Source organism: Sebastes fasciatus, chromosome 15 (assembly GCF_043250625.1).
Source record: "Sebastes fasciatus isolate fSebFas1 chromosome 15, fSebFas1.pri, whole genome shotgun sequence".
Classification (NCBI taxonomy): Eukaryota; Metazoa; Chordata; class Actinopteri; order Perciformes; family Sebastidae; genus Sebastes; species Sebastes fasciatus.
The window spans coordinates 1,064,062-1,087,280 of NC_133809.1; the positions used below are offsets into that span (position 1 = coordinate 1,064,062).

General features: G+C 46.3%; 3 protein-coding genes across 4 annotated transcripts in view; 2 read left to right on the plus strand and 1 right to left on the minus strand.

Annotated features, from left to right (window-relative positions):
* strn3 (striatin, calmodulin binding protein 3) overlaps positions 1-15,547 on the plus strand; it is a 34,671-nt gene extending 19,124 nt beyond the window's left edge. Inside the window, exons 8-17 of one of the 2 annotated variants that reach the window (XR_012597279.1) lie at positions 1,603-1,742; positions 1,840-2,018; positions 4,134-4,181; positions 7,043-7,164; positions 8,541-8,708; positions 8,800-8,940; positions 9,280-9,387; positions 9,587-9,673; positions 9,924-11,267; positions 11,525-15,547. Coding sequence is in view for 1 of the 2 variants with exons in the window: in XM_074660804.1 (XP_074516905.1) it covers positions 1,603-1,742; positions 1,840-2,018; positions 4,134-4,181; positions 7,043-7,164; positions 8,541-8,708; positions 8,800-8,940; positions 9,280-9,387; positions 9,587-9,673; positions 9,924-10,093 (1,163 nt within the window). In the remaining variant the exon portion in view is untranslated. Of the gene's footprint in view, positions 1-1,602; positions 1,743-1,839; positions 2,019-4,133; positions 4,182-7,042; positions 7,165-8,540; positions 8,709-8,799; positions 8,941-9,279; positions 9,388-9,586; positions 9,674-9,923 lie in introns of both variants that reach the window. The other variant, XM_074660804.1, reaches the window with a different exon arrangement.
* LOC141783478 (uncharacterized) lies at positions 10,111-16,965 on the plus strand. The gene is made up of 2 exons (XM_074660806.1): positions 10,111-10,203; positions 15,655-16,965. The coding sequence occupies exon 2, from the start codon at positions 15,797-15,799 to the stop codon at positions 16,655-16,657; it is 861 nt and encodes a 286-aa protein (XP_074516907.1). The 5' UTR covers positions 10,111-10,203; positions 15,655-15,796; the 3' UTR covers positions 16,658-16,965.
* The window catches only part of drc2 (dynein regulatory complex subunit 2), a 10,772-nt gene continuing 4,352 nt past the window's right edge, over positions 16,800-23,219 (minus strand). The window contains exons 3-9 of the mRNA XM_074660805.1: positions 23,112-23,219; positions 22,863-23,032; positions 22,636-22,786; positions 22,262-22,435; positions 18,514-18,732; positions 18,243-18,425; positions 16,800-17,186 (exon numbers count right to left, since the gene is read on the minus strand). The exon at positions 23,112-23,219 is cut by the window's right edge and continues 60 nt beyond it. Coding sequence (XP_074516906.1) covers positions 16,908-17,186; positions 18,243-18,425; positions 18,514-18,732; positions 22,262-22,435; positions 22,636-22,786; positions 22,863-23,032; positions 23,112-23,219 — 1,284 coding nt within the window. The 3' untranslated portion in view covers positions 16,800-16,907. The remainder of the gene's footprint in view (positions 17,187-18,242; positions 18,426-18,513; positions 18,733-22,261; positions 22,436-22,635; positions 22,787-22,862; positions 23,033-23,111) is intronic.

Consider the following 23,219-nt stretch of genomic DNA (forward strand, 5'->3'; position numbering starts at 1 on the left):
TAAAAATTCACTGAAAATGAACTAATGAAAATCAGACATTGTTTTTGAATTATGGTTCAGCAGAATCATTTAAAAAAACAAACTAATGAAACTGGCCTGGACAAAAATGATGGTACCCGTAACTTAATATTTTGTTGCACAACCTTTTGAGGCAATCACTGCAATCAAGTGATTTCTGTAACTCTCAATGAGACTTCTGCACCTGTCCACAGGTATGTTGGCCCACTCCTCGTGAGCAAACTGCTCCAGCTGTCTCAGGTTTGAAGGGTGCCTTCTCCAGACAGCATGTTTCAGCTCCTTCCACAGATGTTCAATAGGATTTAGATCAGGGCTCATAGAAGGCCACTTCAGAACAGTCCAATGTTTTGTTCTTAGCCATTCTTGGGTGTTTTTAGCTGTGTTTTGGGTCATTATCCTGTTTGAGGACCCATGACCTGCAACTGAGACCAAGCTTTCTGACACTGGGCAGCACATTTCGCTCCAGAATGCCTTGATAGTCTTGAGATTTCATTGCACCCTGCACAGATTCAAGACACCCTGTGCCAGATGCAACAAAGCAGCCCCATAACATAACCGGGCCTCCTCCATGTTTCACATTAGGTACAGTGTTCTTTTCTTTGGATGCTTCATCTCTTCGTCTGTGAACATAGAGCTGATGTGACTTGCCAAAAAGCTCCAGTTTTGTCTCATCTGTCCAAAGGACATTCTCACAGAAGCTTTGTGGCTTGTCGATATGCATTTTGGAAAATTCCAGTCTCGCTTCTTTATGATTTGGTGTCCTCCTCGGTTGTCTTCCATTAAGTCCACTTTGGCTCAAACAGCGACGGATGGTGCGATCTGACACTGATGTACCTTGACCTTGGAGTTCACCTCTAATCTCTTTGGAAGTTGTTCTGGGCTCTTTGGTTACCATTCGTATTATCCGTCTCTTCAATATGTCATCAATGTTCCTCTTGCGGCCACGTCCAGGGAGGTAGGCTACAGTCCCATGGACCTTAAACTTCTGAATAATATGTGCAGCTGTAGTCACAGGAACATCAAGCTGCTTGGAGATGGTCTTATAGCCTTTACCTTTAACATGAAGGTCTATAATGTTCTTTCTGATCTCCTGAGACAACTCTCTCCTTAGCTTTCTGTGGTCCATGTTCAGTGTGGTACACACCATGATACCAAACAGCACAGTGACTACTTTTCACCCTTTAAATAGGCAGACTGACTGATTACAAGTTTGAAGATACCTGTGATGCTAATTACAGGACACACCTTAGTTTAACATGTCCCTATGGTCACATTATTTTACATCTTTTCTAGGGGTACCATCATTTTTTGTCCAGGCCAGTTTCATCAGTTTGTTTTTTAAAATGATTCTGTTGAACCACAATTCAAAAACAATATCTGATTTTCATTAGTTCATTTTCAGTAAATTATTTATTATTACTTTTGTCAGTTTCAAGTTATTTCAGTGACCATTGTGGGTTTTTCTCTCTTTAACGGAACGTTACCAACAACTTTGCCTACGTCTGTATATGCTCTATGGGTGAGGGGGATTCTACTGTTAATCTGTATAAAACTCTTGTGTTAAAGTAAAATGTGTCTCTGCAGCGGAGCCTCTCCCATTTCCTCCCGGCGGGGGGAAGTCCTTCCTGTTGGGGGGCTCAGACGACGTGTTGGAGAGCGTGCTGGGTTTGGGCGACCTCGCCGACCTCACCGTCACCAACGACGAAACAGACTACAGCTACGATGTAAGACACACCAACTACGCCGCCCGCAGCTTCGGTTCAGGACACATTCATCGTTGACCTCTAACCCCGTTATCTGTGATCTGTCACTGACCTTCAGCTGCCGTCCAATAAGGAGTCTTCGTTCAGGAAGACGTGGAACCCCAAGTACACGCTGCGGAGCCACTTCGACGGCGTCCGAGCGCTGGCCTTCCACCCCGTGGAGCCCTGTCTGGTCACCGTGTCCGAGGACCACACCCTCAAACTGTGGAACCTCACCAAGACCGTCCCTGCCAAAAAGTACAGCACACACACCTGAACAGTTACTCTGAGCCGGTACTCTGAGCTGGTACTCTGAACCGGTACTCTAAACCGGTACTCTGAGCCGGTACTCTGAACCGGTACTCTGAGCCGGTACTCTGAGCCGGTACTCTGAGCCGGTACTCTGAGCCGGTACTCTGAGCCGGTACTCTGAGCCGGTACTCTAAACCGGTACTCTGAGCCGGTACTCTGAACCGGTACTCTGAGCCGGTACTCTGAGCCGGTACTCTGAGCCGGTACTCTGAGCCGGTACTCTGAGCCGGTACTCTAAACCGGTACTCTGAGCTGGTACTCTGAGCCGGTACTCTGAGCCGGTACTCTGAGCCGGTACTCTGAGCCGGTACTCTGAACCGGTACTCTGAACCGGTACTCTGAGCCGGTACTCTGAGCCGGTACTCTGAGCCGGTACTCTGAGCCGGTACTCTAAACCGGTACTCTGAGCTGGTACTCTGAACCGGTACTCTGAGCCGGTACTCTGAGCCGGTACTCTGAGCCGGTACTCTAAACCGGTACTCTGAGCCGGTACTCTGAGCCGGTACTCTGAGCCGGTACTCTGAACCGGTACTCTGAGCCGGTACTCTAAACCGGTACTCTGAGCTGGTACTCTGAGCTGGTACTCTGAGCCGGTACTCTGAACCGGTACTCTGAACCGGTACTCTGATAGGCCGGTGTTACTGGAGTTCATTTAAGGAGAACTATGATGTAATCTATTGGTCCCAGTCAGAGTGTTGATGAGTTTCGGTGATAGCTGAACTCATATATCTAAACATCTGTTTACAAACTCTCACCACTCAGGCAGAATAACCTCAGTGTGGTTGATCCAGTAGGATTAGAGGATGCTCACTACTAGTAGAAACACTTCAGACTCGTCCAGAGGAACATTTTTAGTGGAGTATTTTTAGACTGAGCTATTTCTACTTTTACTTTAAAGCAGCGGTTCTCAAACTTTTTCCATCACATACCCCCTCAGAAAATATTTGTCTCTCCAAGTACCGCCATTACGAGTACAAGTACTTACATCTGGGTACTCTCCGATACCGAGTACCGATACGAGTACTTCTCTGTGCCTAAAGGAGGGTGTGAGCGACACACGGCAGGCTGGGGAGTCCCGCATACGAGGCGGTGCGCCGGGGAGGAGGAACGGGACGACCCGAAAGATGCTGCTGTAAAGTGGTATCGGAGCCGTTTTGCGAGTACGAGTACATGAGCACAGTATCGGATGTTTTGCACGCACTACTACCCGACTACGCAGCTGCTGCGTGGCGTGGTAGGAGCGCGTGCAAATACGTTTTTTTGTTTCAAAATAAAAATATTACAGTAAAGCCCAAACTTATTTTAAATCCCATTTCAATGATCTCATGGTGGAGGTATTTATCATAGGTATCATGAGGAATGTTCATATTAGTATTACATGGTTTTAAATGAATTTTATTTCATTTTTTAAAAATACTTCAGAGATTCCTCTGCGTCCCACTAGAGGGAGCCCACGTACCACCGGTGGTACACCAACCACAGCTTTAAAGTATCCGAGTACTTCCACCTCTGTCTATACTTGAAGGGATGTGACGGTGTTAATAACACCGGTGTTACCGACAACACCGCACATTTTACAAGAACAGATGAAGCTCAGTATCTGCAGAGAGCTCTAACTTTAATCTTTAACTAGGATGGCGTGGGGCCGTAGAGTTCCACCTGGCGCCGCTGCCGTCGTATTCCCTGCAGATCACAGACAGTGTGTTTCCTTCACTCAGTGCAGCTCTAGTCTGTGGATTCTCTCTGCTTCAGAGGACAATCCCCCTCTTTCTAACACCTGATGGATCCTTCAGCATTAGCATCTCATTTCCTGCTCCGCGCCGCGTTCTGACATTATTCAGCTCAACTTCAAATCCGGACGCATCAGTGTCCCGACTCCACTATCATAATCCCCTCAGGGTTTACTGCAGCACGGAGCACCAGAACAGAGCTCAGAGCTCAGAGCTCCGGCTGGTTAAACAGTAGTAGCAGGGGTGATGAAGAAGAAGAAGATGAAGATGATGATGATGATGATGTGGTGTTCAATAACAGTCTGGATGTTTCTGTCTTTCTGTCTTACAGAAGTGCCTCTTTTGATGTGGAGCCCGTCTACACTTTCAGAGCCCACGTGTACGTATCTGAACACAACCTCATCAGGGTTCATTAACCCCCCAAGACCCACTATACGTGATGGTAGACGTACGTGATGGTAGACGTATTGATGGTAGACGTACGTGATGGTAGACGTATTGATGGTAGACGTACGTGATGGTAGACGTATTGATGGTAGACGTATTGATGGTAGACGTACGTGATGGTAGACGTACGTGATGGTAGACGTACGTGATGGTAGACGTACGTGATGGTAGACGTACGTGATGGTAGACATATATATGGTAGACGTATTGATGGTAGACGTACGTGATGGTAGACGTACGTGATGGTAGACGTACGTGATGGTAGACGTACGTGATGATAGACATATATATGGTAGACGTATATGATGGTAGAAGTACGTGATGGTAGACGTACGTGATGGTAGACGTACGTGATGGTAGACGTACGTGATGGTAGACGTACGTGATGGTAGACGTACGTGATGGTAGACATATATATGGTAGACGTATATGATGGTAGAAGTACGTGATGGTAGACGTACGTGATGGTAGACGTACGTGATGGTAGACGTACGTGATGGTAGACGTACGTGATGGTAGACGTACGTGATGGTAGACATATATATGGTAGACATATATATGGTAGACGTACGTGATGGTAGACGTACGTGATGGTAGACATATATATGGTAGACGTACATGATGGTAGACGTACGTGATGGTAGAAGTACGTGATGGTAGACGTACGTGATGGTAGACGTACGTGATGGTAGACGTACGTGATGGTAGACGTACGTGATGGTAGACGTACGTGATGGTAGAAGTACGTGATGGTAGACGTACATGATGGTAGACGTACGTGATGGTAGACATATATATGGTAGACGTACGTGATGGTAGACGTACGTGATGGTAGACGTACGTGATGGTAGACGTACGTGATGGTAGACATATATATGGTAGACGTACGTGATGGTAGACATATTGATGGTAGACGTACATGATGGTAGACGTACGTGATGGTAGACATATATATGGTAGACGTACGTGATGGTAGACGTACGTGATGGTAGACGTACGTGATGGTAGAAGTACGTGATGGTAGACGTACGTGATGGTAGACGTACGTGATGGTAGACGTACGTGATGGTAGACGTACGTGATGGTAGACGTACGTGATGGTAGATGTACGTGATGGTAGACGTACGTGATGGTAGATGTACGTGATGGTAGACGTACGTGATGGTAGATGTACGTGATGGTAGACGTACGTGATGGTAGACATATATATGGTAGACATATATATGGTAGACGTACGTGATGGTAGACGTACGTGATGGTAGACGTACGTGATGGTAGACATATATATGGTAGACGTATTGATGGTAGACGTATTGATGGTAGACGTACGTGATGGTAGACGTACGTGATGGTAGACGTACGTGATGGTAGACGTACGTGATGGTAGACGTACGTGATGGTAGACGTACGTGATGGTAGACGTACGTGATGGTAGACGTACGTGATGGTAGACGTACGTGATGGTAGACGTACGTGATGGTAGACATATATATGGTAGACGTACGTGATGGTAGACGTACGTGATGGTAGACGTACGTGATGGTAGACGTACGTGATGGTAGACGTACGTGATGGTAGACGTACGTGATGGTAGACATATATATGGTAGACGTACGTGATGGTAGACGTACGTGATGGTAGACGTACGTGATGGTAGACGTACGTGATGGTAGACATATATATGGTAGACGTACGTGATGGTAGACGTACGTGATGGTAGACGTACGTGATGGTAGACGTACGTGATGGTAGACATATATATGGTAGACGTACGTGATGGTAGACATATATATGGTAGACGTACGTGATGGTAGACATATTGATGGTAGACGTATATGATGGTAGACGTACGTGATGGTAGACGTACGTGATGGTAGACGTACGTGATGGTAGACATATATATGGTAGACGTACGTGATGGTAGACGTACGTGATGGTAGACGTACGTGATGGTAGAAGTACGTGATGGTAGACGTACGTGATGGTAGACGTACGTGATGGTAGACGTACGTGATGGTAGACGTACGTGATGGTAGACGTATGTGATGGTAGACGTACGTGATGGTAGACATATATATGGTAGACGTACGTGATGGTAGACGTACGTGATGGTAGACGTACGTGATGGTAGACGTACGTGATGGTAGACATATATATGGTAGACGTACGTGATGGTAGACATATATATGGTAGACGTATTGATGGTAGACGTACGTGATGGTAGAAGTACGTGATGGTAGAAGTACGTGATGGTAGACGTACGTGATGGTAGACATATATATGGTAGACATATATATGGTAGACGTACGTGATGGTAGACGTACGTGATGGTAGACGTACGTGATGGTAGACGTACGTGATGGTAGACATATATATGGTAGACGTACGTGATGGTAGACATATATATGGTAGACGTACGTGATGGTAGACGTACGTGATGGTAGACGTACGTGATGGTAGAAGTACGTGATGGTAGAAGTACGTGATGGTAGACGTACGTGATGGTAGACATATATATGGTAGACGTACGTGATGGTAGACGTACGTGATGGTAGACGTACGTGATGGTAGATGTACGTGATGGTAGACGTATATGATGGTCATCCCCCTGCTCTGTAATGTCTCAGCAGTTTTGGGCTTGATACCATTTTCTACAGTGAGGTCACGTTTCATGTCTCCTATGGGGACGAACATCATCACACATGAACACAGTTGGACTCATTGGATCCAGCGGAGTCTCGTCTCCACAGTGAGACACAGTTGATGTGACGTATGTGATCTCCGTGTCTCCAGCGGTCCCGTGTTGTCGTTGGCGATGACGTCCAGCGGCGAACAGTGTTTCAGCGGAGGCATCGACTCGACCATCCAGTGGTGGAACATCCCCAGCTCCAACGTGGACCCCTACGACACCTACGGTACGCACATCTGTCCTCCTGCTCTAACCTCAACACCCTAACACCAAGTCTGGACTCTTTAAACCACCACAGAAGAAGAGGGACCACACAAAATGTCCTGGTTTTAACATCAAACGTCCCACACCGTCCAAAGACGTCACATACAAAAAGACAAAAATACCGTCCAGAAATGTCCCGACTAAAAGATACAAACAACAACAAAAATATTAACAAGAATATTCTTTAAAAGCGTCTTCACTAAAAAATGTCCTCACTCTCTACAGATATTATTCCTTTAAAGAATGTCCTCACTTTATAAAAATGTCCTCACTCTCTACAGATATTATCCCTTATCCAAAATATCTTCAAAAATGTCCCCACTTTTCCAAAATGTCTAAAATAGTCAAAGAATGTCCCACCTCTTCAAAAGTGTCCTTTCTTATAAAAGTGTCCTCACTTTCCAAAAGTGTCTTCACTGTTCAAACTGTCCTTGCTTTTCCAAAATGTCTTCAGTTTCCAAAATTGTCTTCACTCTTTAAAAATGTCCCGATCCTCCAAATGTCTTTTCCTTTAAGTGTCCCCATTTTCCTAAGACGTGCTTGATGTTAAAAAATGTCCTCAATTTCCAAAAAATGTTCATACTTCACAAAACTGTCCTCACTATTCTAAAAATGTCCCACGTCTCCAAAAGTGTCCTTTCTTATAAAAGTGTCCTCACTTTCCAAAAGTGTCTTTACCGTTCGAAATGTCCTCGCTTCTCCAAAATGTCTCCAGTTTCCAAAATTGTCTTCACTCTTCTAAAAATGTCCCATGTCTCCAAATCTGAACTCTACAACAGTGTCCTTTCCTTTAGGTGTCCCCATTTTCCAAAGATTACTATTGAAAAATGTCCCAACTCTCCGAAAGTGTAAAAACGTCTTCACTAAAAAATGTCCTTTCTTATAAGTGTCCTCACTTTCCAAAAGTGTCTTTACCGTTCAAAGTGTCCTCGCTTCTCCAAAATGTCTTCAGTTTCTAAAACTGTTTTCACTCTCCACTCTGCAAAAATGTCCTTTCCTTTAAGTGTCCCCATTTTTCAAAGACGTCCTTGCTATTGAAAAATGTCCTCACTCTCTACAAATATTATCCCTTTTCAAGAATGTCCTCACTTTATAAAAATGTCCTCGCTCTTGAAAAATGTCCTTTCTTTTAAAAATGTCCTCCCTTCTCCAAATTGTCTTCATTCTTTAAAACTGTCCTCACTATTGAAAAATGTCCTTTCTTTGTCTTCACTTCCCAGAAACACCCTCTGTCTGTCCACTTGTTGGTTCTCAGAGAGACGGAACAAAATCTGTTCTATACAGTTCAATAACAGACCCCCCCACCCCCGCCCACTCTTTTCCCCCTCGTCCAATCAGATCCCAGCGTCCTGGCGGGGTCGTGGTTGGGACACACGGACGCCGTGTGGGGATTGGCTTACAGCGGCATCAAGAACCGCCTCCTGTCCTGCTCGGCCGACGGAACGGTGAAACTGTGGAACCCGACGGAGAAGAACCCCTGCATCAGCACTTTCAACACAAACAACGGTGAGGACGGCGAGCTGAGAGCCCCCCCGCCCCCAGCGGAGGACGGCGAGGACACCACAACTTAATGACGTGTTGATCTGTGTGTTTGTAGAGCACGGGGTCCCCACGTCGGTGGACTTCAACGGGTGTGACCCCGCCCACATGGTGGCGTCCTTCAACAGCGGAGATGTGGTGGTGTACAACCTGGAGACTTCCCAGAATACACTGGTGCTGAAGGGGCAGGGAGAAGGCAGTACGTCTCACGCACACGCACACACACAGTTTAATTAATAAACAGTTCATGTTAATATGAAACAGAAGCTGGATCTACGGAAGCCCATTTGTGACTAAACATAAAAATTTTTAAAAAAGCTAGAAATTGGCAATAATGTGTAATTTGTACTAAAATGATTTTCTTTTTCTTTCTCTTCTTTTAACCCCCCCCCCCCCCCCTCCCCTCCCCCCCCTCTTCCCCCTCCTCCTCCTCCTCCCCCTCCCCTCCCCCCCCTCCCCTCCCCTCCCCCCTCCTCCTCCTCCTCCTCCTCCTCCACCTCCTCCCCCTCCCCTCCCCCCCCCTCCCTCCTCCTCTCAGCCCTCCCGGGGTCCAATCATATCAATAAGGTGGTCAGTCATCCCACGCTGCCGGTCACCATCACCGCTCACGAAGACCGACAGATCAAGTTCTACGATAACAAGTCAGGTGAGTCCGTCTCTAGTCTCCACCAGGTGATGAAGAGGAGCACAGACAGGAGGAAGAGGAGAGCAGATGAATTAATCTCAGACTAAAGTTTTCTTTCTAATTGTTGTTTAGATGTAGAGGTCAGTGTTGGTAGAGCCTTGCTGTTCACCTGTTCACCTGTCTGTCTGACTTACTTACCTGTATCTGTGTGTGTGTGCAGGTAAAGTGATCCATGCTATGGTGGCTCACCTGGATGCAGTGACCAGTCTGGCTGTTGATCCTAACGGCATCTACCTGATGTCTGGAAGTAAGAAACACCCCCCAGGATTACACACACACACACACACACACACACACACACACACACACACACACACACACACACACATATATATGAAGTATATATAAAGTGTATATATAAAGTATATATGTCAAATCTTATAGGTCTTCTACAGTCATTAGTACAAACTAAACATGCAGTTCTTTTTCTCTTCCTCCCTCCTCTTCCTCTTCCTCCTCCTCCTCCTCTTCCTCCTCCTCCTCCTCCTCCTCCTCAGGTCATGACTGCTCCCTGCGTCTGTGGAACCTGGACAGTAAAACGTGTGTTCAGGAGATCACGGCTCACCGGAAGAAGAGCGAGGAGGCCATCTACGACGTGGCCTTCCACCCCTCCAAGGCCTACATCGCTTCCGCCGGCGCCGACGCCCTCGCCAGGGTCTACGTGTAGACGACGAAGAGGAGGAGGAGGAGGAGAGGGTGGAGGACCGCGGGGCGAGGGACAGACAGACACAGACAGAGACAGAGACAGAGACAGAGAGAGACACAAGCAGTATTCAGGTCTGTTCAGGTCTCTGAACACAGATTATATATTAATGAAAGACTGAACACACACACACACACACACACTCAGCTGTGTCGTGTCCTCTGGCTGACTGAGGACTCTGGGAGACGTTCAGCAGGTGGACACTGAGCAGCTCACCTGTCCCGTGATGTCATCACCCTGTCGTCCACTGAGTCCTGATGACACTACATGAAGCCCCACCCCCTCCCTGGTGTCAACACTAGTCCGACCTCCTGACCTCCACCTTTAAAGGAAGAATCCCCCGGAGTCGGCTCTCGTGGCGTTCTGCGTTTCATTCGTCGTCCAGCGTTTCACTCGTCGTCCAGATGTTGGACAGCAGAAACCGTTTTCAGGTTTTGGCGTTTATTCCTCTCAGTGAAGGCAGCGGTGTGTGTTGACGACTGACGCAGTGAGATGACGGACGCAACAAAGGTCGCCAGCTGGACTCGGGGTCGTTCAACGGTCGGCGTTTTAACCCCCCCCCCCTTCAATCTTCACTGAACTTTGAAGCGACACTACGAGTGTAAAGTGTTGCCCGTTGAAGTGGTGCTACAGCGCTCGTCGACGACGTAGCTCTGTGGTCAAACGGCGCCGTCGGCTCGCTAACGGCGAGTTCTTTTTCCATCTTTTAGATGGAGCTGTGTGGAGAGAGAGAGAGAGAGAGACGGGGAACCAAACTAAACTTCGTCTTCGTTATTGGAGCGCTGAGGAACGTCGAGGCCGGCTCGACTTTGACTCGTCTGCCGCCGCCACCTCTGTAGCTTAGTGTCTCCGGCTTCCATCAGAAAACGACTCACTCGCTGCGTCGCTCGTCGTGTGAACGCCGCGTCGGTCCTCTCGGAGTCGGTACGGCGATACGGAGGAAATATCAAACATCACGATCAGGGCTGTCGGAGGTAATAACGCACATTCGTTTTAACGCCACAAATTATTTTAAAGCAATTTGTGATTTTTAGGTTTTAGGTAGCGGCTCAGTTTTAAATCCTGGTATCATCTGAAACTACAGAACCTGATAAATCCATCGGTACCAACCAGGTCACACTAGCTGCTCATGAAGGAGGTTAAATAACGCTCCAAAGTTACTCTACATTTTGACGAAGAAAAACTGTAATGGCCATTTTCAAAGGGATCCCTTGACCTCTGACCTCCAGATGTGTGAATGTGTGAGGGCTGCTGTCTAAAAAAATGTCCCAAAAAAAATCAGAAAATGTCCAAAAGAAAGGCAGAAGAAGAGTCCGATCCTGGTGTCATAGTAAACTCTAGAACCTGATGAATCCATCGGTACCAACCAGGTCACACTAGCTGGTCATGAAGGAGGTTAAATAACGCTCTGAACTTCCACTAAATTAAGATCAGTGAATGTAAATGGGTTCTATGGGTACCCACGAGTCTCCTCTTTACAGACATCATTGTCATTGGTTTGTGTTGTTCATTGAATTACAATAATAAATATATATATACATTATGCATAAAGCAGCATATTTGTCCACTCCCATGTTGATACGAGGATTAAATACTGGACTAATCTCCTTTAAGGTTCATTTAGAACAGATAGAAATGAGTGATTAAATATTTTAATATGACAGCCCTAATCACGATGTTTGTTTTTGCCAAATACCTCGATATCCATATTGTAGGACAACTGAATATATCCAGTCTGATCTACGTCACCTGAACGCAGCATCACTTCTGGGGCGCCGGCGTGGTGTTTTCAGGTCGTCCGTCCGGCCGTCCGTCCTGTCCGTGGTGGTCGAAGGTGGAGCTGCAACAATTACTCCATAAGTTGTCGACTATTAATAATAATGATAATCGATGAATCATTTTGAGTCCGTTTTTAAAAAGTCTAAATTCTGATTGCAAGTGTGAATATTTTCTGACAGTAAACTGAATAACTCTGAGGGGTTTTATAGACCAAACAACTGATCGATTAATTGAGAAATTGTGACGATTTCAGGATCAAATGACGTTTTGGAGCGACGGCGGGTGTAACGGCGTGACCGGCTGGCGGAGGGATACGACCACGAGGCGACTAGTCTAGTTGGCATTCTGTGTTTCTTCCCAAACTCTCTCAGAAACGTCTTTGTGTCTTGAGAAACGTCTCTTGTTGTTGTTGTTCCATGCTGCTAAACTAAAGGAGGGTGCGTTCACAACACCGCTAAAACAAAAAAAATGTTAAACGGAAGTTAACGGGGCTTTTTTCTGCGAGTTCGTCCCCCGTCAGCGAACGGTTTGAATATCCGTGTGCTGACACCTGTTAGACGTCACCGAGGAAACCGACCACAAGAAACAAACCTTACGTTTCTCTGCGAAACATCAACCAGAAAAAAACCTGCGCTGAACCGGTAACGGTAACGCAGCCTTAGAGGAAACACTGAACCGGTAACGGTAACGCAGCCTTAGAGGAAACACTGAACCGGTAACGGTAACGCAGCCTTAGAGGAAACACTGAACCGGTAACGGTAACGCAGCCTGAGAGGAAACACTGAACCGGTAACGGTAACGCAGCCTGAGAGGAAACACTGAACCGGTAACGGTAACGCAGCCTGAGAGGAAACACAGAGCCGTTAACGGTAACACAGCCTGAGAGGAAACACAGAGCCGTTAACGGTAACACAGCCTTAGAGGAAACACAGAGCCGTTAACGGTAACACAGCCTGAGAGGAAACACAGAACCGTTAACGGTAACGCAGCCTGAGAGGAAACACAGAGCCGTTAACGGTAACACAGCCTGAGAGGAAACACAGAGCCGTTAACGGTAACGCAGCCTGAGAGGAAACACAGAACCGTTAACGGTAACGCAGCCTGAGAGGAAACACAGAGCCGTTAACGGTAACGCAGCCTGAGAGGAAACACAGAGCCGTTAACGGTAACGCAGCCTGAGAGGAAACACAGAACCGTTAACGGTAACGCAGCCTGAGAGGAAACACAGAGCCGTTAACGGTAACGCAGCCTGAGAGGAAACACAGAGCCGTTAACGGTAACGCAGCCTGAGAGGAAACACAGAACCGTTAACGGTAACGCAGCCTGAGAGGAAACACAGAACCGTTAACGGTAACACAGCCTGAGAGGAAACACTGAACCGGTAACGGTAACGCAGCCTGAGAGGAAACACTGAACCGGTAACGGTAACGCAGCCTGAGAGGAAACACAGCCGGTAACGGTAACGCAGCCTGAGAGGAAACACTGAACCGGTAACGGTAACGCAGCCTGAGAGGAAACACGTTGAAACGCGTCGGAGCTGAACAGCAGAAGAAGATCGGAGGGTTTTTTTCCTTTAAGGCGTCTCCAGCTGCAGCAGTCAGAGGAGAAGAAGAAGATCCAGCTGTTCCTAACGAAGGAACAGAACATCTGGAGTTTTAACCCGTCGAGGTTTCGTTGTATTTTACGTTTTTTAATCTTTAAATCTGAACTTTCAGATTGAGACTTTTTTACTGTTTTTAACAAGTTCAAACGTGTCGGTTTAGTTTCTAAATCACCAACGACCACGTCGGGTTAAACATCGGAATCTGTCTCTGAGCTGATTGGACGCCGGTCCTAACGAGGACAGATGATTGGTTAATACACCCCCCCCCCCCCCCACCTCAGCCCCTGTAGGGCCAATCGGAGCCCTGCGTTTCAACCACCAACCAGGCGAAGGATTCAGGCGTTACTGTCGTTCCGTACAGACGTTTTCTGTTTGTGTAAAATAAATCTAGTTTTTATAATCGTTTTTATAAACGTCTCGTCAGGAGGATTCTGGGTCGTCTTCACTCCCGTCCCGCCCCGTCCCGTCATCACGCTCGATCTCAGAGGAGGTTTCACGTCATGTAGGAAGTAGATGAGAGAGGGAGGACTGGCTGAGGAGGAGGAGGAGGAAGAGATCCATTACAACAGAAAACATTTGTAGAACATTTCTAACTTCACTGGCTTCTGGTAATTAACTAGGAAGTGTTTGGCTTTACAAACTGGTACCTGAACGCACCACAGTCCCAGTGACGGGTTGTGTCCACAGGGGCGTTTTTTATGGCGAGGGATCTCCTCGCTTCCCCAGCGTTGGGATGCTTGACAGGCTGCTACTAGACACCTGATTGGACGAACTCTTTCCCTCCGTGGGCCGCTGCTCTCAAACCGGAACCAACGTGGCGGCTCGTTTGGAAACTTTCTTATTACGTAGACAACGAATGGGAAGCGTGGAAAGGACTGCGCTGTGGACACGTACCGTTATGTCTCTCATCAAATGTTTCCAGAAACACATTTCAGTGCTGTAGAAGAACAAAGTTTCCAAACGAGCCGCCATGTTGGTTCCGGTTTCAAAGCGAAAGAGTTCGTCCGATCGGGTGTCTAGTAGCGGCACATCAAGCTTCCAACGCTGGGAAGCGAGGAGATCGCAATAAAAAACGCAGCTGTGGGCACGAACCGTTCCATCGACAACGTTTAGTTTGAAGTTTCAAGGGAGTTTCCAGAGGCGGCGAGTCGCGTCTGATGCCCCTGATTTACATAAAGTAGCCTCGACCTCAACTTTATGCAAATGAGGAGCGGCCGACGTGACGCCTCGTCTCTCGAATTGCGCCGCCACGCTACCAGAATGCATTGCTGCACGGCTGCTTACATAGACAATGAATGGGAAGCGTGGAACGGGGAGGCTGGGGACACGGACCATGAGGCAGGAGATGCTGCTATTAGTTTTCTCCTCCTCCTCCTCCTCCTCTTCCTCCTCCTCCTCCTCCTCCTCCTCCTCCTCCTTCTCTTCCTCCTCTTCCTCCTCCTCCTCCTCATATCACTGTGTGAGTTTTCTCTTCATGTTGAGTACATATGACTTTTCTTCGTCGCAGCTTCAACCATCAGGAGTGAAGTTATTTATCTCATTTTGTCCTCATAAGGAGAGAAAAGGCGGTTTGAGCTCCAGGAGAAACGGTCCAATCAGACGCCTCCTGGGGCGGGTTTCCGACCACATAAAGCTGCCACCTGATTGGCCGACACCCCGACCAGACGTAGTGTTTTTGTTTTAATTGAATAGTTTTTTAAAGTGAAGGGATTTGTAACTCGAGCGTCTCCTGATGGATCACAGATCTTTATTTTTCTCTCCCCCCACGCTACGACTTCCTGTGTACCTAAAGACTCTTTCTGTTTGTGTAATGCATGATTAATACGATAAAAGTATTTTTTCTAGTCTTCCAGAAAAATGGAGAAAATAAAGTTCTGATCAGTTTGCGAGTTTTGATGAGTTTTGTAATTTTTTTTTTTTTGATTTCTGAACTATGAAACAGCAGATTTTAAAGATTGTACCACATAGCAGAATACAACTGTTGAAATGTATATAAAATGTCTATAATAACTATTAAATGGTGTACCTGTACAGAGGCTGCTGCTCCGCTCGTCATTCTGTGTCCTCACTCAGGAAGTGAACCGCCAAAATAAAAGCTGAGGCAACCTTTTTTGTAATGTGAAGATTTTGCTGATTTTTTCAGACCTTTAAACCGTTGACGAGGAGACACACGAGGACAATATTCAAGTCCAAAAGTCTGGTCCAGAACTGTGAGGACCACCTGTCCTAGTCCTGGACCACGGTCCTGGATCACGTATCTCGGTCCTGGATCACGGTTTCAAGATATGAACCCGATTCTGCCGCTGGTGGTCAGAAGACACCTACGTCCTGTCGTCGTCTTCACCTACGTCCTGTCTGCGTCTTTTCGTCTTCACCTACGTCCTGTCGTCGCCTACGTCCTGTCGTCGCCTACGTCCTGTCGTCTTCACCCTGTCGTCTTCGCCTACGTCCTGTCGTCTTCACCCTGTCGTCTTCGCCTACGTCCTGTCGTCGTCGCCTACGTCCTGTCGTCGCCTACGTCCTATCGTCTTCACCCTGTCGTCTTCGCCTACGTCCTGTCGTCTTCACCCTGTCGTCTTCGCCTACGTCCTGTCGTCGTCGCCTACGTCCTGTCTTCACCTAAGTCCTGTCGTCTTTACCTACATCCTGTAGTCGTCTTCACCTACGTACGTCCTGTCGTCTTCACCTACGTCCTGTCGTCTTCACCTACGTCCTGTCGTCGTCGTTTACGTCCTGTCGTCTTCATCTACGTCCTGTCGTCTTCGTCTACGTCCTGTCGTCTACGTCCTGTCTTCGTCTACGTCCTGTCTTCGTCTACGTCCTGTCGTCTTCGTCTACGTCCTGTCGTCTACGTCCTGTCGTCTTCGTCTACGTCCTGTCGTCTTCGTCTACGTCCTGTCGTCTACGTCCTGTCGTCTTCGTCTACGTCCTGTCGTCGTCGTCTACGTCCTGTCTTCTTCGTCTACGTCCTGTCGTCTTCTTCGTCTACGTCCTGTCGTCTTCTTCGTCTACGTCCTGTCGTCTTCTTCGTCTACGTCCTGTCGTCTTCTTCGTCTACGTCCTGTCGTCTTCACCTACGTCCTGTCGTCTTCACCTACGTCCTGTCGTCGTCGTCGATCAGGTCGAAAGCAGCCGAGAAAAGTTGAGTAAGCAAACCTTGAATTTATAATTTTTTCACATAAATCTGAGTTTATTTTTAATATTTTATCAATGAAAACAAAATGATTGTAATGAAATGACAAAGTATAAGAACATGTGATTTAAAGTATTAATAATAAAGTATAAGAACATGTGATTTAAAGTATTAATAATAAAGTATTGAACATGTGATTTATTGTTTGGGAGACACGGCTGTCGGGTTTCATCCCTTCTGTCTGTTATATTCCAGCTCTGCAGTCACAGCGAGTGTTTGACAATGTGAGCGGCCTCGATGACGTTGTGGCGTCTGCCGGTGTCTGCCGGGACCGAGGTGGTCGGGGCACGGTACGCAGTGAGCAGAGCGTGGCGTCCGTCGAGGTCGTGCTCGCCGACCGTCATGGCGTCCAGGTGCTGACGCAGCAGGAGCCTCAGCTGCTGGTTCTCTCGGTTCAGATCGTCTCTCTGTCTCCTCAGAGCTTCTCGCTGCAGCACACAAGTGTTGATGCTCCTCGTCACCTGCTGCAACTCTGAGAACTCCTGCAGACACAGAGGTCAGTGAAGGCAACACTTTACTATAAACTTCCACTATAGCTGCTGGAGAAGTCCGAACTGTTTGACGTTTGAGCTTGGTTCATCTGCTGCAGGAGGAAAACTCCTCTGAGCTCACAGGTGAAAGGTTGTACCTACAAGCAGGATGAGTGACATCACAACTAGTCTGGAGCCAATCACGGTCCAGTATTAAACTTTTCATTTCACCTGAAAATCTGAACCAAAGGTTTGTCTTTTTGTTACATTGTGTATTTGACTAAAGTGTCGCCATCACCTACGTCCCGTCCCATCCCGTCATCATCACTCCCGTCCCGTCCCGTCGTCATTACCTACGTCCCGTACCGTCGTCTTCACCTACGTCCCGTCCCGTCGTCATTACCTACGTCCCGTACCGTCGTCTTCACCTACGTCCCGTACCGTCGTCTTCACCTACGTCCCGTACCGTCGTCTTCACCTACGTCCCGTACCGTCATCATCACCTACGTCCCGTTCCATCGTCACCTACGTCCCATACCGTCGTCGTCACCTACGTCCCGTCGTCTTCGCCTACGTCCCGTAGTCACCTACGTCTCGTACCGTCGTCTTCACCTACGTCCCGTCGTCTTCGCCTACGTCACGTCCCGTCGTCTTCGCCTACGTCCCGTAGTCGCCTACGTCCCGTAGTCACCTACGTCTCGTACCGTCGTCTTCACCTACGTCCCGTCGTCTTCGCCTACGTCACGTCCCGTCGTCTTCGCCTACGTCCCGTAGTCACCTACGTCTCGTCCCGTCGTCTTCGTCTACGTCACGTCCCGTCGTCTTCGCCTACGTCCCGTAGTCACCTACGTCTCGTCCCGTCGTCTTCGCCTACGTCACGTCCCGTCGTCTTCGCCTACGTCCCGTAGTCGCCTACGTCCCGTAGTCACCTACGTCTCGTCCCGTCGTCTTCGCCTACGTCTCGTCGGCATCACTCTGTTCTCTCCTCGCCAGGAGACTGATGTTGTATAAACGCCCAACGTGTCGTCATTGAGGAGGACGAAAGTTGAACTCTGAATCTGTTCCTACCTTTACTGGTTCCTTCGTCTCACTTCCAGTTGTCTCCGTCTCAGGTCCAGTTTTCTCCGTCTCAGGTCCAGTTGTCTCCGTCTCAGGTCCAGTTGTCTCCGGTCTCTGGTCCTCTGAAGGGAATGATGACGAGACACTCTCCAGCTTGTGACACATGTCAGCCACTCGTAGAACCCTCTGACCCTGGATGATCAGCACCGAGAGAAAGGACCAGTGAGCACTGAGAGGACTCGGCTGTGGACAGACAGGATGTGAGACGGACGTGTGTCACCTTGGCGATGACCGCCTGCAGTTTCTTGGCGGCGGCGTCGCTCTGGACGGTGAGCTCGGTCAGCTGCTTCCTCGCCGCTGTGTGAGCCTGAGTCAGCTGGTCGCGGAGCGCGTGGGTCTTCCTGTTCACCTGGTTTCTGGCGGCGGTCAGATCCTGATCCACCAACACGTCTTCTGTCTTACTGGAGGTCAGCGCCGCCCTCAGCTGGATGACGGCATCCTGAGAGACGATGCTACGTTATCTCTGGACACACTGATAGCAGAGCTTTTATTCTGAAAATACTGGAGACTGAACCAGACAGGAAATGTGCCAATTTAAACAAAACTCTGAGCTAAAAGAGGCTAAAAAGCTCCGTAGAGCTGCACAGTTGCTGATAAGTAGCATAAAATATTCACAGGATGTGACTTTATAGCTTTTAGGACCTGAAGCGAATCTCATGGAGGACGGAAGCTGCCAAAATAAAAAATAAATAACTCAAGAAATAATTAATATGCCATTAAATAATATTAGAATAGTTTCAACTCTGTTCACTCTACTGAAGAACATGACGTGAAAAAGAATATAAAAAAATAATACAGAAATTGATACGGGGGGGATGCAAAATTATTTAATTAATTAATTAATTAATTAATTAAAAAATGAATGAATACATTTAAAAATGAATTTTAAATAAATGAAAAATAATGCAAAAATAAATAAATACATTTAAAAAATAATCCATAATCCAAAGAATATAATGAAAATATTACAGAAATAAATAAATACATGAATTTAAAAATGAATGAATAAACTTTTTTTTTAAATAGATAAAGATAATTCAAAAATAAATTCTTAATCCAAAGAATATATAGAAAATAATACAGAAGTGAATTAATCTGGGGGAAATAATTAGGGGGGGAAATGCAAAGAGAAAATAATAAATTAATTAATACATAAATACACAGATTAGAAAATGCATGAATAAATTTAGTAATACATTTTTAATAAATAAATAAAAAATACATTTAAAAATTAATAAAGAGGTAAATAGATAAAGAAGCAAATTACAGAAACGGCAGAAATATTTTTTTATATTTAATGGCAAATTCATTTATTGAGTTATATATATATTTTTTTGTAATTGTAATATAAAATATTGTTGTAATTTAGTTTTTTAGGTGTCTAAAATGTGTTTTTCTGAGAGCTCAATTTCTAAATTAATGTCATTTTTGGAGGTTTTTAGTTCCATTTCAGGTTATAAATTCAATATTTTAAAGACCCAAATTTTAAGTTTCAATTACAAGCCTAGCCAGACCGTAAGTTCTAAGTTTCAATTAAACTGGGATTTGGATCACATTAGATATCTACATGTAGGAGTAAACATCCCAATTACAAAATTGTATGTCTTAAATTTTAATCTGTTAAATCAGAAAATAAAGGAAGACATAAATAGATGGAATCTAATTCCAATATTAAGTTTTGAGTCAAGAATCGAGTCAGTAAAAATGAATATCTTGCCTAGGGTACTATATCTGTTTCAGACTCTGCCAATTGAAATAACTGATAAACAATTCAATGAATGGGATAAATTGATTTCACGTTATACTGTATTTGGCAAGGGAAAAAACCAAGGGTAAGATTTCACACTCTTCAATTGGTAAAGAATAAGGGAGGATTTGCACTCCCTTGCCTAAAAAATGATTATATATCGGCCCAATTGAGGACTTTGTATTGTTGGTGTAATTCTGATTACCAAGCTAGATGGAAAGGAATTGAAGGGAATATATCTGGGACAGTCCCAATTCAGGCACGGCCAGGGGACAAAAGACTTATTACAAATCTGATGGAAACAGGTAACAGATGGATTAATTTATCTTTGAAATGATGGTTAAATATCATCACTAAGAGTGGCTTACTTGAAGAGATGAAGATTCTGAATTGGTGACCCCATGACCTCGATTTCACCCCAAATGAAATGGATGCAAGCTATAAGGGTTGGGCTAATCGAGGCCTCTCCTCATACGGTACCTTTGTCAACCAGCGGACATTGACTGACTTTCAGACATTGAAAAGACTATTTGGGTTAAATGAGAAGGACTTTTTAGATTTCTTCAGGTACGCCATCACATTACATTACATTACATTCAATTTATTTATTTTTGTATAGCATCAAATCACAACAGAAGTTATCTCAGGACGTTTTATATATAGAGCAGGTCTATGACTGTACACCAGAGTTTAGAGACCCAACAGGATCCACCAAGCGGGCTGTGGCCAGGAACAACTCCCCGATTACTGGGAAGAAACCTGGAGCAGAACCGGGCGCAGGGCGGGCGGCCATCTGTAGTTCTATGTTAGAGAGTCACAAGGCATTCGATAACAACCTATTGAACGTTTTTATAAGCGCCTGTAGAACACATTCGGGGCTTAAAGTCATTTCAAGAGTATATAGAGGACTTCAGGAGGCTGAAATAGCGAGCACTACCTACATGAAACAAAAATGGGAATGTGAGACTAATAGCTGCATTCCAGAAGAAGTTTGGTTACAATATTGTGAATTTCATGGAAGATATGGAGCTCAACCTTCTGGAGAACGTTTGGATGGAAGACTGTTAGTAGATCTTTAATTACACCTGTTCAGAAGTCTCATCATTCAGGCTCTTCCAGCTGCTGAAGGAACTAGAGAACCACTATCACCTGTTTTGGGCCTGTCCAAAAGTAAATTCTTTTTGGTGTAAGATTTACACAGAATTAGTTACTATATTTGGTACAAACATAGTCTTTAAGTGGGACGAACTACTGTTTGGTCTTCTACTTTCAACATCCACAAATATTAAATCAAAATACTTATTTGGAATATTGAGTATAGCTGCTAGAAAAGCAATCACTAAGAAATGGCTTAAACCAGATACCCCATCACTAGAGAACTGGTACGATGTTATTTCATGAAATATTTGTAATGGAAAGAATTAATTTCTCAATGAGGCTTCAAGAAAATACATTTTAATTTTTTTCTAAATGTAATTTTTTTGTATTATTTATTTGATCTTATTTTACATGAAAAGCACCTATGTTCTATAATTTCATTGTAAAAAGTAGAAAAGTTGGTTCACTTCATATTTGAATATACTGTAATTAAGTATGTTTATGTAAATGTCAGAGTAAAACCAAATAAAGGAAAAAGAAAATGAAAAAAATAAATAAATAAAATGTGTTTTTCTGCTGTTCCCGTCCACAGACGCTTCACCTCGCCGTCCACAGACGCTTCACCTCGCCGTCCACAGACGCTTCACCTCGCCGTCCACAGACGCTTCACCTCGCCGTCTACAGACGCTTCACCTCGCCGTCTACAGACGCTTCACCTCGCCGTCCACAGACGCTTCACCTCGCCGTCTACAGACGCTTCACCTCGCCGTCTACAGACGCTTCACCTCGCCGTCAGACAGACGTTATAGAGCTCTCTTCAAAGCCACCAGACTCCATTCACAAAAACACTAATTTAACCTCCCAGAACACGGAGTGTACATACTAGTATATAGTATATAGTATATAGCATACATACAACCCACAGCTAACGTTGACTCAGCTGGCGTTCACGTTATTCAGAACCTTACTGATTAGCTTACTGTGCTAACCTACGTCACTGCTTCCTGCTAACGGCTGAGTGGGCGTTTCCATGTGAACGCAGATGGACCGTCTCTTTAAATAAATCCGTAGAATCCCGTCCTCGGGTTAAACGGCATCCACATAATCAACGTATTGCACCGACCTGCAGCCTCTTCACGTTCTTCACGTCTGCGTCCGTCCGTTGGACCAGGCGTTGGGTCGTGTCGAGCAGCTGGGAGAGTTCCTTCGTCTCTTTGCTGCAGAGCTGCACGGCGTCCTGCTTCTGGACGCTCTTCACCTTCAGCTTGACCTTGTCCTCCAGGACCAGAGCAGCTTTCTGTCCACAGAGACTGAAATCAGCACACACTATACATTCCCTTCTTTAACAACGACTGTAAGTGTGTAAGTGTCTAAAGCCCCCGGACGCCTGGAACTGGAAGACTGGACAGACGTAGGTCATCAAATATATATGATGGAAAAATGGACATATTCTCTCTATACTCTATATATGAGATTATCTGAGATGAGATATGATACCCTGTCTGCGTGAGCGCTCTCGTAGGCTTTGATGGTTTTCCAGTACAGGTCTTGGATTTCTTCCATCACTGTTTTGTGTCGCTGCTCCACCGTGAACGTGGCGTCCTCCAGGTCATCTCGCTGCTGCTGAGAGCGTGACGACATCTGCTTCCTGAAAAACAACCAGTGGAGACGTCATCGATCTGAACTACTAGAAGCTCACATTCACACGGTTAGATCGGACCGACCTCTCCGAGTTGAACCCGGAGCTCAGGTGCTGCAGGCCGTTCTCCCACCGCCGCTGCACCAACGCCAGCCGTTTGCCCTGCCGATCCCACAGACGCTCCACGTGCTGCAGGTGAATGCGCCTCACCTGAGCCGACTGACGCTCCGCCTCCCGCAGGTCACGCTCCAGATTCTGCGACACAAACAGGAAGTGACGTACAGAGCGCGGACAGGTGTGAAGGTAACGTGGGCGAGAGGAGCGGCGGGCTCACCTTGACGACGCTGTCCAGGCCGTCCAGCTGCCTCTCAAACGTCTGGCTGAGCACCGCGAGGTCTCCACGCAGCTCGCCGGCTCGCGTCTGACGAAGGATCGACCTCCA

Excerpts from the sequence above, each read along its gene's own strand:
- LOC141783478 (XM_074660806.1), top strand. The coding sequence starts at position 15,797 with ATGAACCCGATTCTGCCGCTGGTGGTCAGAAGACACCTACGTCCTGTC.